The 13,888-nt window shown below is 35.4% G+C and overlaps 1 protein-coding gene across 1 annotated transcript in view; it reads left to right on the forward strand.

Moving 5' to 3' along the window:
* Window positions 1-313: 313 nt before the first annotated feature.
* LOC126885535 (uncharacterized) overlaps window positions 314-13,888 on the forward strand; it is a 70,393-nt gene continuing 56,818 nt past the window's right edge. The window contains exons 1-2 of the mRNA XM_050652117.1: window positions 314-1,734; window positions 1,873-2,483. Of these exons, the coding sequence (XP_050508074.1) occupies window positions 314-1,734; window positions 1,873-2,483 (2,032 nt within the window). The remainder of the gene's footprint in view (window positions 1,735-1,872; window positions 2,484-13,888) is intronic.

A 13,888-nucleotide genomic window follows, 5' to 3' on the forward strand; every position in this document is an offset into this window, starting at 1 on the left:
AAAGAAAGTGAAGTTATTGTGTGTGGTTAGTAGCTGCCACCTGTTGCTTTATCAATTGGACTAATTTGGTGAGATTTTTCCATTTTTTAAAACTTTTATTGCTGATCCAAGGTAAACTCTGCTCAAAGACATTTTACGGTCAAAAACACTTTTGTAGACATTTAACGTAGACGCTGTATCTCTCTGTGAAACTTAGACTCTTATTCTCTCGCCGCGCTTGTTAATTGACAAAAAACTCTCCAGTGTAATTTAGATTTTGCCGCGTATCGATAGACTCTCTCTCGCCGTGTGTTCAATCGAATTCGAGATAGAAATGGAAGACCTCAAGAAAAAAAGGACGCCTTTGAAGGCTAAAATTACAAGAATCGAAAACTGGCTCTCACAAAAGGCTAGTACGGAAAAGGATGCGCTACAATTTCAATTTCGGCAAACAGAATTAAAAACCTGTTTTTTAAAATATGAAGAAATAATGGATCAGATAGACGAGATTGATGAAGCCGGTACTGAAGCAGAAGACAGGGTAACAACTGAGCAAAAATATTTCTCTATTCTCGCGGGCCTACAGCGTAAGATGGACGAGTTATTGTTGGGCCCCCCTCCTCTCAGATCAAATAGCACTCAGTCAACTGTGGCCACTGCTAAGGTTAGGCTTCCGGAGATCACCATGCAAACGTTCTGCGGGTCATTCTCTGAGTTCAACTCGTTCTACCAGCTCTTCGAGACGCTAATAGTGAACAATGAAGAACTCAATAATGTGCAACGATTTATTTACCTTAAATCGTTCCTGCGAAATGAACCCCTCCAGTTGATCGACAACATCGAAGTTATCGACGAAAATTTCGATATAGCTGTAAAAACTCTCAAAGATCGTTACGAAAACAAATCGCGAGTGATTAGCTTACACATTCAAAAATTGTTAAAGGCTCCATCTCTAGTTAAAAGTAATTCAAAGGCGTTACGCGAATTTTTAACTCTAGCTCAGCAGACGCTGCTCGCTTTGAAAAATATGTCCGTACCAATTGAGCATTGGGATTTACTATTAATTGAAATATTTTTACAAAAATTAGATTTTGCTACACATAGGGCCTTTGAATATGATATTGGGACAAAGACCTTACCTACCCTTTCACAGTTTTTTAAATTTCTCGAGAAAAAGTGTGATATTCAGGAAAAATTAAATGTTTCAGATCATGATAAAAAGGTTAATAACAGGTCTCAATCAAAAACATCTTTCTTCTCATCAGTTGACCAACCATCACACTCTTTCTCTGATAATAATTGTACTTTTTGTAGAAGTAATGCTCATAAGGTTTATCAGTGTAATGATTTTAAATGCCTCTCTTTACAGGAAAAATTTAATTTTGTAAAAGGTAAGAAACTGTGTTTTAATTGTTTGGGTAGTAAACATTTCTCTCAAGATTGCGGCTCTACTCGATCATGTACTTTGTGTGGGGGTCATCATCACTCATCCCTCCATGGAACTTCTGAAAATGTCTCTTCCTCTAGGAACATCAATAGGCAAGCTCTCTCTCGTGAGCGCAATGCTCAAACTCCTCAAAATTCTCAAGGTGCTTCTCGTGTTGTCGCTCCCATATCTACTCAGCATTCTTTTAATAATCGCAGCCAAAATGAAGCTTCTACTAGCTCATCCAGACCTCCTTTAGATATGCAAAATTCTCCAGATTCTCAGGCAGCCACATCTCTCTCCGCTTTATCAGTTAAAACTGATGTATTGTTGGCTACCGCTTTAGTAACCGTTTATTCGAAAGACGGCAGACCCATGCATGCCAGAGCGCTCCTAGATAATGGGAGCCAACATTCGTTTATCTCTCGTGATTTGGTTGAGAAGTTAAAACTCATCCCTTATTTTAGACAGCTACAGATATCAACCATATCCGAAAACACCTCACTCTCAAACGAAATGTTAAACTTAGAATTTTTCCCCTATAATGTAAAGGACAGAAGTTTTAAAACTTCTTTCGCTGTACTCGATAGTATAACTTGTAGGCTTCCTAGAGCTACTATAGATAGAAGTAAAATAAAAGTCCCACAGGATCTCACTCTCGCAGATCCCTCGTATTCTGTTCCGGGTAAAATTGATTTGCTTCTAGCTGGTGATATCTATAGTGAATTATTGACGGATGGATTTATACGGTTAGGAAAAAATCTTCCCATTCTTCAGAATACTCACTTAGGCTATGTTATTTTTGGTACAATTAATCCTCAGGTTTTTCACCGTAATTCACATTTGGCTATCTCTCAGTCAAATGTTTCTCTCTTTGTTCAATCCGAACCCGAAGAAAATCAGTTGGATAAGTTGCTTCAACAATTTTTCGAAATTGAAGAAGTTCCCCTCGTTAGTAAATTAACTCCCGATGAAGAATTAGCGGAACAAATATTTAGCAAAACTACTCTTGTATTACCTTCAGGCCGCTTTCAAGTAAATCTTCCATTTGTCTCTGAAAACGCTAATAAAATGTTAGGTGAATCCTTTAAAATGGCCTTTAAAAGATTTATGAAATTAGAACATAGGCTCTTAAAAAACGAAAGTACATACGCTCAATATAAATCTTTCATTAATGAATATCTTCTTCTCGAACATGCGAAAATAGTGCCTCTCTCTCTAACCAACGAAAAGTTAGAAAGTAAATATTTTCTACCGCATCACTGTGTGTTTAAGGAAGAATCTTTAACAACAAAGCTTAGGGTTGTTTTTGATGGTTCGATGAAAAGCTCTAGTGGTTATTCGCTCAATGATATTTTACTCAAAGGTCCTACTCTTCAACCGGAACTTTTTGACATTTTGCTACGGTTTAGATTGTATTCCTTCGTTTTTACAACGGATATACAAAAAATGTATAGACAAGTTAGAATAAATCCTGCTCAAACCTCTCTTTTAAATATTCTGTGGCGTGACTCCCCTGAAAAAGACATTGCGTGTCTTGAATTGCAAACCGTCACGTATGGAACTAAAAGCGCTAGCTTTCAGAGTACTCGCTGTTTAATGGAACTGGCACAAACTCATCAGATTGAGTATCCTCTGGCCAGTGATGCTCTTCAAAATAGTTGTTACATTGATGACATTCTCTATGGCGCTAATGATGTACAGACTCTCCTTAAAGCTCATAAGGAAATAACTAGTTTGCTTGGAACCGCTTGTATCTCTCTCCATAAATGGTGTTCTAACTCAGACTTGTTTTTAAAAAATATCTCTTCTCTCTCTTCGAACACTACTTATGTAATAGCTCCAGATAATGGCTCCAATAAGGTTTTAGGTTTATGTTGGAATCCTATTCTTGACACCTTCTCAATCTCTCTCCCAAATTTTACCTTAAAGGACTCGTACACCAAGAGAGAAGTACTGTCAATGATTGCCCAAATATTTGATCCTCAAGGCCTAATTAACCCAGTTACAGTTGTCGCTAAATTAATCATGCAACAAATTTGGATTTCCAAAATTAATTGGAACGATATCATAGATGCAGATACGTTGCATGAGTGGCTAAATTTTGTTCGCAGTCTCTCTAATTTTAAGGATTTAAATATACCTCGGTGTCTCTTTTTAAGTCAAGAAATCACTAGTGTTGAGATTCACGCATTCTCGGATGCAAGTTTAAAGGCTTATGGAGCTTGCATCTACCTACGTGTGATTTATAGATCAGAACAAGTATCTTGTTCACTTTTAGCATCTAAGAGTCGTGTCGCTCCGCTAAAACCCTTGACTCTCCCAAGATTGGAACTCATGGGTGCGCTATTGTGTAGTAAGCTCACAGCAAGGATTGCTAATATTATTGAAGAAAAACTCTCTCGCTTAGACTCTATAAATATGTGGTCGGATTCAGAAATTGTTCTCGCTTGGCTTCGTTCGCATCCCTCTCGTTGGACTCAATTTGTAGCAAATAGGGTTGCACAAATTTTAGATAATTCTCCTAACGCTCATTGGAGGCACGTACGATCCAAAGAGAATCCTGCCGACATACTCTCCCGAGGAATGCTACCCGCTGAAATACTTAAATCTTCTTTGTGGTTTCATGGTCCTCAATTTTTGAATCAATCTCGGTTGGATTTGTTGAAATACAATCCAAAAGTTTATACCTCCAAGTTACCCGAAGAAAGGAAAGTAACTCTTCACATTCGAAATGATCAAATAGATTTTTTCACCTCTCTTTCTGATAGGTTCTCTAATTTTTCAAGGTTTGTAAGAACTTTAGCATTTATATTCAGGTTTGCCAATAATGCCAAATCGCCTTCTCATAAGTTATCAAATTCTCTTGAAGTAAGCGAACTTCAAAACGCTGAACTGAAGATTGTTAAGATGCTTCAGTATTCTTCTTTCTCGCTTGAGATTTCTGAGATTAAAAAAGGTAAAACTCTATCCAATAAGTCTATTTTACGCTTAAACCCCTTTTTGGATGAAAATGAAATGCTGCGTGTAGGAGGTCGCCTTGGTAACTCAGACGTCACATTTGATCAAAAATATCCTCTTCTCCTTCCCTCAAAAAATCGTGTAGTACGTCTCATTCTTCAGAGAGAACATATCAGACTTTGTCACTCTGGTCCTCAAAATACTTTATCTCAAATTCGACTTAAATATTGGCCTTTAAATGGACTACGTGAAGTTAAAAAGGTCATACACCAATGTATGGTTTGTTTTAGATTTAATGCCAAACCCGCTATTCAGATTATGGCAGATTTGCCAAAGGAACGTTTGCAATCCTCTCGAGTATTCGCTCATGTAGGATTAGATTTTGGTGGCCCCTTTCAGATTAAAGCTTCCAAACTCCGCAAAGCTCCCTTGATAAAATCTTATATTGCTCTTTTCGTTTGTCTATCGACTCGAGCTGTTCACATCGAAGTCGTGTCCGGCCTTTCTACAGAGACGTTTCTTCTCGCTCTAAAACGTTTTATTAGCCGTAGAGGCCTCCCTCAGACTATATTCAGTGACAACGCCACGAACTTTTTGGGAGCTCGTAATCAGTTGTTTGAACTTTATAAGTTTTTAAAAGAAAAAGAAAACTCTCGCTCTATTAATGATTTTTTGGCATCATCGCATATTCGCTGGAAAACCATAGTTCCTCGAGCCCCTCATCATGGTGGCATCTGGGAAAGCGCTATAAAGAGCGCAAAGCATCATATCCGTAGACTCATGGGTGATATTAAGCTCACTTTTGAAGAATTTACCACTGTTCTCACTCAAATTGAAGCTGTGCTCAACTCTCGACCGCTTTGCTCCCTCTCAAATGATCCCTCTGATCTAACCTATCTGACCCCTGGACATTTCTTGATTGGACAATCTCTTACGTCATTTCCTGAAAGGGATGTAATCCACATTCCCGAAAATAGATTAAGTTTATGGCAACATCTCTCTAAACTCCAGCAAATGTTTTGGAAAAAATGGTCAATTGACTACTTGAACAGACTCCAAAATCGCCCTAAATGGTTTCTTCCTCATAAGAACCTAGAGCCCAACGATCTCGTCTTGTTGATTGAAGATAACACTCCTCCTCTTTACTGGGCTCTAGCAAGAGTGATTGATGTCTTTCCCGGAAAGGATGGCCGAGTAAGAGTTGCATCGGTCAAAACTAAAGATGGAGTCTTCAAGCGCTCTATTAATAAATTGTGTCCTCTACCAAATGACTGTTAAAATTAAGTTAAGTTTAGTGTTTTCGCTTAAGAACGTTGTAAGTTGATTTATGTTAGGTTAGGTTTATGTTAAAGCCAGTGCTTCAACGCGGGGGAGTATGTTGTGAAAACAACAGTTATTTACATTAATTTGCTTTTATAAAAATATCGCTCTGTAAATCTGTTGGGACAATCTGTATTGTGTTTAAAATATTTAATTCTCTGAAAAACTTGAGTGTAGCGTTGTGTGTTTCATAAAATAGACATCTGCATTTTTATCGTTTCGGGGTAAAAGCAGGTCATGTTGCCAAAGAAGTGTAACATGTGTTTTGCCCTTTTCAGGGCGAATAGTGTAAACTAAACTATCAAAGATAATAGTGCAGAGATTTGAATAGAATTTCAGCAGTCTCTTTCTGCTCTCCGAGTTGAACACTTTGTTCGCTTGTGCGTCTCTCTTCGCCGTAAAAATACTCTCTCCGCAATAATTAATAGATTAAAAAGACTCTTACTCTCTATCGTTCGCTATTAAGAATATCATTTATCGTTAAGCCGCTTATTTGTTAAATTCGTTGTTTTTTTTGTTAATAAATGTTTTGTTCGCCGGATACCCTTATTTATCGCTAATACACAACCCTTTCTATCGTATTAATTAGCACCTTTAAAACCAGACCAAATCAAATTATTCGAACCAGTTCTCCTAAAAGTTCACTATTTTGTTTATATCGAAGGACGGGACATACGGGTGTGGTCCTAAAATATTCACCTATGTCCAATTAGGCAAAAGGTAATAATTAAAACATTTTTGCCACGGTGGGGTGAGATTGAATAAAAACTCACACCAGGTGGTAATAGTGTAACAATTGACCAAAATACGAGACACGTCGATCTTATCATTCAAAAATTATGACGAATAAAATTTTCTATAAAAATGAACAACTCGCCCTGTATATTATTTATCATAAGGGCCTCCGTACGATGTAGGAATATGTACAGTTCCTCCCTGTATGTATTTCGGCCTTAACTTACCTTATCGGAGCACCTGGGAAGACGCACTGAACTGGAATCAAATATTTTCATCTTTTCGGTGTAATTATTAAAATAATTAACAAATATTCAACTAGCACCATATATGTATAGTTAGTCAAAACAGGCAAGAACTAAAAATTCGAATTGTTACCCTATGCGCTATTTATGATGGATAAAACAGAACAGAGTGGTTAATTAGTCGACAAGAGGATCTGTAATTGCATCCACTACTTGTCGTTCACCGTGGTAACAATCTTTAGTGAATATGTAAACATGTGTAGATACACACATGCGCTCATTGGAGCACCTGGGTGCCTCTACATAGGTGGTTCGATGGGGCTAAATTAAAGCCTAAATACGTTTAACCTTTGTCGAGCGGCATAATTTTACACCGTTAACAGACGGCATAGGTACAATTGTACCTTATGTATATTGTACCAATATGTTTATTGTACCAATATATTTTCTTAAAAATTCGTTAATCTAAAGGGAAATACATGTTATTTTTAAGATAATATTATTTATTGCTAGCATAACTGGTAAAAAATTGTTGAATATTGCAATAAATAAATAATAGTATTAGGTAATTTGTTCTTGTACGGATTTATAAACAAAGATTAGAAGCCGCTATGACGTGAACTTTCTTATCTATTGTAAATTATTGAAATTACTACAACAATAAACTTGAAAATAGTGGTCGTAAACAAATTCTAGGAAGAGTAGCATTGTATTATATTTCAATTGAAAACATATGTAGATCTCATTCCCATTTAGTTGTTTGGTGTTTGTCAACCTGTATACCTGTCAACCTGTTTGTCAACGTGTATACCTAAAAATTATAATGAATAATAGTGATTATACATCTAATTTACCGAAATGGCGACACAAAAGGTGTACATAGAAATAACAATGAAAATTGTGTGAGGTCTGGGTTATGGAGTATCTGCCACTAATACGTGCAGCAGTGTCGTGTAATCCTTTCAATACCATGCTAAGATTTATATGATTTAGCAACGAAAATACTCGCGAAGCACGCAAAAAACGATAAAGCTGCACTCATACGAGATATTTAGAAAATGCTGAATAAAAATTTGCTACAAGGCTCCAAACCATCCCAATGCTTAACCACCGACGAACAATTGTTTCCATTTAGAGACCGTACAAATTTTACACAATACCTTCCAAACTCGCTAAATATGGGATCAAAGTATTTTTGGCTTGTGATGCATTAAACGCTTATCGACAAGTTAACGTTGGTGAACAAACAGTTTTGGATTTGGTGACGTCTTATAAAGTTTATTGGCAGAATCTTACCACAAATAACTTTTTACCAGTTTTGAATTCGCTAAATTCTTGAATTCATGGCACATAACGTTAGCAGGGCTAATATTGACAGTTAAAAAAGATAAGAGATTTCTACCCACCAATATGCAAGCAAACAAGGAAAGAGCTGGTTTTTCCACAAATTTTGCATACAATGATGATGCTACTGTATGCTTTTATATGTGCCAAAGGAAAACAAAGCAGTAGTGTCCCGGCGCAAATTGATCCTAAGCCAGACACAACCTGCGTCAGGGGACTGCGTAGACCGTTCTGCGCATCCTACTATCAGTTCATGCGTTCGCAGGTCGAGCTTGGGAAGGCCTGCCGTCAACGTACAGTTTTCTGGGCCTTGGGACGGGTGACTCACCGCCAGATGTATATTTTTACGTGTTTTTGTTTGCGAGATGGAAGTATCTGAAATGATAAGCGCCGATATATTTTACAATATCTTTATGAATAACATTTTATTGCTCTGTTGTATCAATCAGCACTACTCTACAAATTTTCGTTTATTCGTTTTAATATTTTATTGCAATAGTAGGGAATATAATATATCTGATTAAAAGAGTGAATTTTTTACATGTTAATTATTTTTATTTTCTTGTGAAGTATCTAGTGTGGCTTTAGCCAATAAATCAAAGTTATGCGTTTACAAGAGCATATTATTTGAAAAATAAGGAGTACCATAATGTCTCATAATTATAATCTCCTTTATACAGATCAAAAATGTATGTATTTATAAATCCACACAATCATTGAAAAATGATTCATGGTAAAAAATACCTATTAATGACACTGTTATCGACAAATTCGATCAATTTTAAACTTGTCATCATATATTTATTAGACTTTTGTTTATCGTTAAAAAATAAATGATGGTTGTGAATTGTATTTGTTGTGTTATTTAATATTTTAACAAAATACATAATCAGCAAAAATCTTATTTAAAACATGCGAACCGTTTTTGCAATCACAATCAATGCAGTGTTTAACTTATGCTTGTTATTATAAAGGTATGTAGAAATAAAATACTCACTGTAAGATATGTTTTTATGCACCTGCTTATGATTAAATTCGATGTTTTCGAAAGTCATACCGCTACGACTACTAGGGACGTGTAAGATATTTTTAAAACGTTACTAGTTACAAGTACGGAACTACCGATTTTAAGTTGCCTACTCAATTCAGTAAATACAAGGATCAGATACATCAGTATTTTGTAATCAGTACCACTTAGAACCTGTATCAAAAGTAACCGTTACATGTCCGCACTGATTTTGCGAACATGCGAACCGTTTTTGCAATCACAATCAATGCAGTGTTTAACTTATGCTTGTTATTATAAAGGAATGTAGAAATAAAATACTCAGTGTAAGATATCTTTTTATGCACCCGCTTATGATCAAATTCGATGTTTTCGAAAGTCATACCGCTACGACTACTAGAGACGTGTAAGATATTTTTAAAACGTTACTAGTTACATGTACGGAACTACCGTTTTTTAGTTGCCTATTCAATTCAGTACAAGAATCAGATACATCAGTATTTTTTAATCACTATTTGTACTCAGTACCACTGAGAACCGGTATCAATAGTAACCGTTACACGTTTGCACTTATTTTGCACGTCTCTATTCGTTACGGCGACAGCCGACGGTCGGGTTGGCTTGTGTTCAATATGCGGCACGCTAGAAAAATAACTGCACAGGTCACCCGTCCCGCCGGCGCAGGTTGTGACTCGCTTAGGTTCAATTTGCGCCGCGGCTTACTCTCGTCCGTGCATATGACAGGAAAAGTAGAAGACAGTGAACTAGAGAAGCCGGAAATAATTTAGTATTACAATAAAACCAAAGCGGGATTGACAACATGGATAAAATGCTGGGTGAGTATTTGACCGAATACTCACCCAGCATTTTATGTCGAACATTGCGCTGGCCTTTGGCCTTTTTTATATTATAATTTTGACGTTATACGTTATACACCTAGAGCATAATCCATTACAAAAAACAAAGGACTAACACAGGCAATTTTTGAAGGATTATCAGTAAAAACCGAATGATTATGAGGAGTCATTTTCATCTTAAGTAGAAATGGTCCTTGGTCGAAACAGAGTATGTATTTGCTGTAGATAGTAATTCTCAAGTATCTCACCGCATTCTTTGATCTACTCCAGTAACCGAAAGTTGTCATGTTTGTCGAAACGAACGGAAAAACAGCGTAAAACGAGAAATAATTGTGCAGTATGTTTTCTACCTGTGTGTGACGAACATTCTTTGTCTAAAACGATATGTATGTGTTGCGAATATCCACACTAACATTAATTTTTGTATTTTGATTGAAATAAGCTGTCATTTAAATACAAAATGTATTGTTTTTTTTAAATTATTTATTTAAAAAAAATGTACAAAGTGCAACTGTACCTATGCCGTCATTTATGGGGGGTAGAAATTATTTAAGCCTCCTTTTGGGAACTGAATAAAGATTTTTTTGTTATATTTGGCTCACATAATCTACTGGATAAATGTAGAGATGTAACAAAAGTTCAAGTCTCTACCTCTTTGAAAAAAAAAGTTATCGTAATTTGAAAACTCAAAAGTTACAATTGTACCTATGCCGCCCGACGAAGGTTAAGCACATAGTGGAAGCATCGTTCTGTAATCAAATCTGAATCATATTTACTTTCATTTTATTTGTACCTATTCACTTTTGTGGGATTAAAAGAAACTAGTTCGCTAAATATTGTTATCACGGTGAACGACAAGTCGTGGATGCAATTATTATAGATCCCCTTGTCGACTAATTCACCACTCTGTTTTTCTTTGTATTTTCCATCTTAAAAAGTGCAGAGGATAACAATTTGAATTCTAGTTCCTGCTTCTTTTGTCTAACTATGTTTAGTTTTAAATTAGAGTGAATGGAATTTAGCAGTTAAAAAGTAACCGTCTACTAAATCGCAACCCACTGATATACCTCATACATAATATTCATTAACTTAGTCAAATCATTTTTGTTATGCTCCGTATGATACGAATTCGTTCTTATAAGGAAACAGAAGAGACCGATGTAATAATACATTACAACATAGAAATAATTGAACACGCATTGTTTCGAGTTTAAATGAGCGCAAACTAGATGCAGGAAATAACAATGAGTAGAAAAATATCTTTTTTGCGACATATAGATTTTCCACAAATGGACTGTACGACCTATTTACTTAAATAAATATTAGATCCATAGTGTCCTTTCAAAATATTTATATGCGAATTAAATTTCATAATCTTTAAACGAAGAGTTTACTATAGACCTTGATTCACTTAATTTTATGTTATTTTAAAGCCACTGGATACTATCACTATTGAATTTGGTCAAGTTTAAAATATCAAAAGTTAACTTTCAACATTCACCTAATTACTGGAGCTATTGTAAACAAATGACAAGAGCTGCATTTGTTGATGCTGTAGCTTTAAAATTTTTAATTTTTTGTTTTAAAGCTGTTATTTTTTTCTAATATTATGAATGTTATTTAATAATAGACTGAGGTATATACGTTACACGATCAGAAATAATTATAAACTAATACATAAAATACTTGTACAAAACTTGAAAGAATCTTCCGCTCTTAATAATTGGATACGCTTGTCTGGTTTGTTCATTATTTCACGATAAAATATTGTAAAACCTCAGAATTTTAAAGAACCGCAGAGATTAAAGGTCGCGTCATATTATAATGCACGTCGCGTTTTCGGCACGTAGCGTTTGCAGACCGTCAATCGGACTGCCCATTCACATTATCATACATAGAACGTTTACGTTGGTTTCAGTTTGGTGTGGTGCAGATGTGTTTATTGTCACAACACATGTTTACATGACAAATTGCCTCGAAAACTACTTTTTAAATTAGACCGGGCAGTATCGTCGCCCCGGCTAGCGAAATTATTCCGATTCGATATTTTTAAACAAACTTACTCAAAAAGAAGTCCTTATAACATATCCACAGGGTGCCGGGCGGTAGCGTGGTCGAAAAATTGTTTAAACATTTTTTTTAAACAAATTCACAAAAATATTTTTTTCATTTCGAGCAATATTTTTTTAGATAAACTGGGTCATTCTGGGCAAAAAAGGTCTCTTGTCATTTTTCTCTAAAATTGATTGTTGTCGAGTTACATGCGATTAAAAATTTGAAAAATGCGAAAAGGCCATTTTCAAGGCTTAATAACTCGATTAAAAGTATTATTATGAATTTCAATAAGTGACCAAATCAAGTTTCAAACCCCTTCTTCAAGGTCCCAAAGAGATTTTTGTCATTATTTTACTACAAAGCTGTTATTTTTAGTTATTAACAATTAGCGCTATAGTCCAACTGTATCGTCGCCCCCGTTAGCGAAACTATTTCGATTAGATGTTTTTGCACAAACTTACTCAAAAAGAGTCCTTATAACAAACACATCCACAGGGTGCCGGGCGGTGCCGTTGTCAAAAAATTGTTTTAACAATTCTTATTAAACAAATTCACAAAAATAATTTTTTCATTACGAACGATTTTTTTTTAGATAATTTGGGTTATTCTTAACAAAAAACATATCTTGCAAAAATGCGGAAATGACCATATAACTTGACAACAATCAATTTTAGAGAAAAATCACAAGAGACCTTTTTTGCCCAGAATAACTCAAATTATTATTAATTTGGCTTTAATTAAATTATTAATAAAAAATTATTTTTGTGAATTTGTTTAACAAAAATTGTTTAAACAATTTTTAGACCACGGCACCGCCCGGAACCCTGTTGATGTGTTATAAGGACTTCTTTTTGAGTAAGTTTGTGCAAAAAAATCTAATTTCGCTAACGGGGGCGACGATACAGTTGGACTATAGCGGTAATTGTTAATAGTTAAAAATAACAGCTTTGTAATAAAATAATGACAAAAATCTCTTCAGGACCTTGAAGAAGTTGTTTGAAACTTGATTTGGTCACTTATTGAAATTCATAATAATAATTTTTAATCGAGTTATTAAGCCTTGATTTTTCGCAATTTTAGAGAAAAATGACAAGAAACCTTTTCTGCTCATAGGTCTGGATCCCGCGTATGAAAAAAAAGTTGATTAATAGCAAGCTGAAAATTTGTTAATAGCTTAAGGGTGTCTAGTCGGATAAACTTTGATGTATGGGAACATTGGAACAGGGGCAGTTTTCATTGTGGAACAGGTTAAAAATTTGGAACGGTCAGACCACGAAAACGGCACATTTATTTTGTCCGACAGAATACACTTAAACTCTCCGAACAGAGATTAAACTCTCATGCAAAAATCAGACTGCTATTTATCACCTGTCATTATTCCTGTCATTTGACATATTTTACATGTTCCACTCATTAAAACGCCCATTTGGTGATAAATAGCAGTCTGATTTTTGCATGAGAGTTTAATTTCTGTTCGGAGAGTTTAAGTCTGTTCTGTCGGACAAAATAAATGTGCCGTTTTCGTGGTCTGATCGTTCCAAATTTTTAACCTGTTCCACAATTAAAACTGCCCCTATTCCAGTGTTCCCATATATCAAAGTTTATCCGACTAGACACCCTTAAGCTATTAACAAATTTTCAGCTTGCTATTAATCAACTTTTTTTTCATACGCGGGATCCAGACCTATCAGAATTACCCAAATTATCTAAAAAAATATTGCTCGAATGAAAAAATATTTTTGTGAATTTGTTTAAAAAAGATTGTTTAAACAATTTTTCGACCACGGCACCGCCTGGCACCCTGTGGATATGTTATAAGAACCTCTCTTTGAGTAAATTTGTGCAAAAAATCGAATCGGAATAATTTCGCTAGCGAGGGCGACGATAGTGACCGGTCTAAATACTAAATACAGTGAACTAGAGAAGCCGGAAATAATTTAGTATTACAATAAAACCAAAG

Source organism: Diabrotica virgifera, chromosome 5 (assembly GCF_917563875.1).
Source record: "Diabrotica virgifera virgifera chromosome 5, PGI_DIABVI_V3a".
Classification (NCBI taxonomy): domain Eukaryota; kingdom Metazoa; phylum Arthropoda; class Insecta; order Coleoptera; family Chrysomelidae; genus Diabrotica; species Diabrotica virgifera.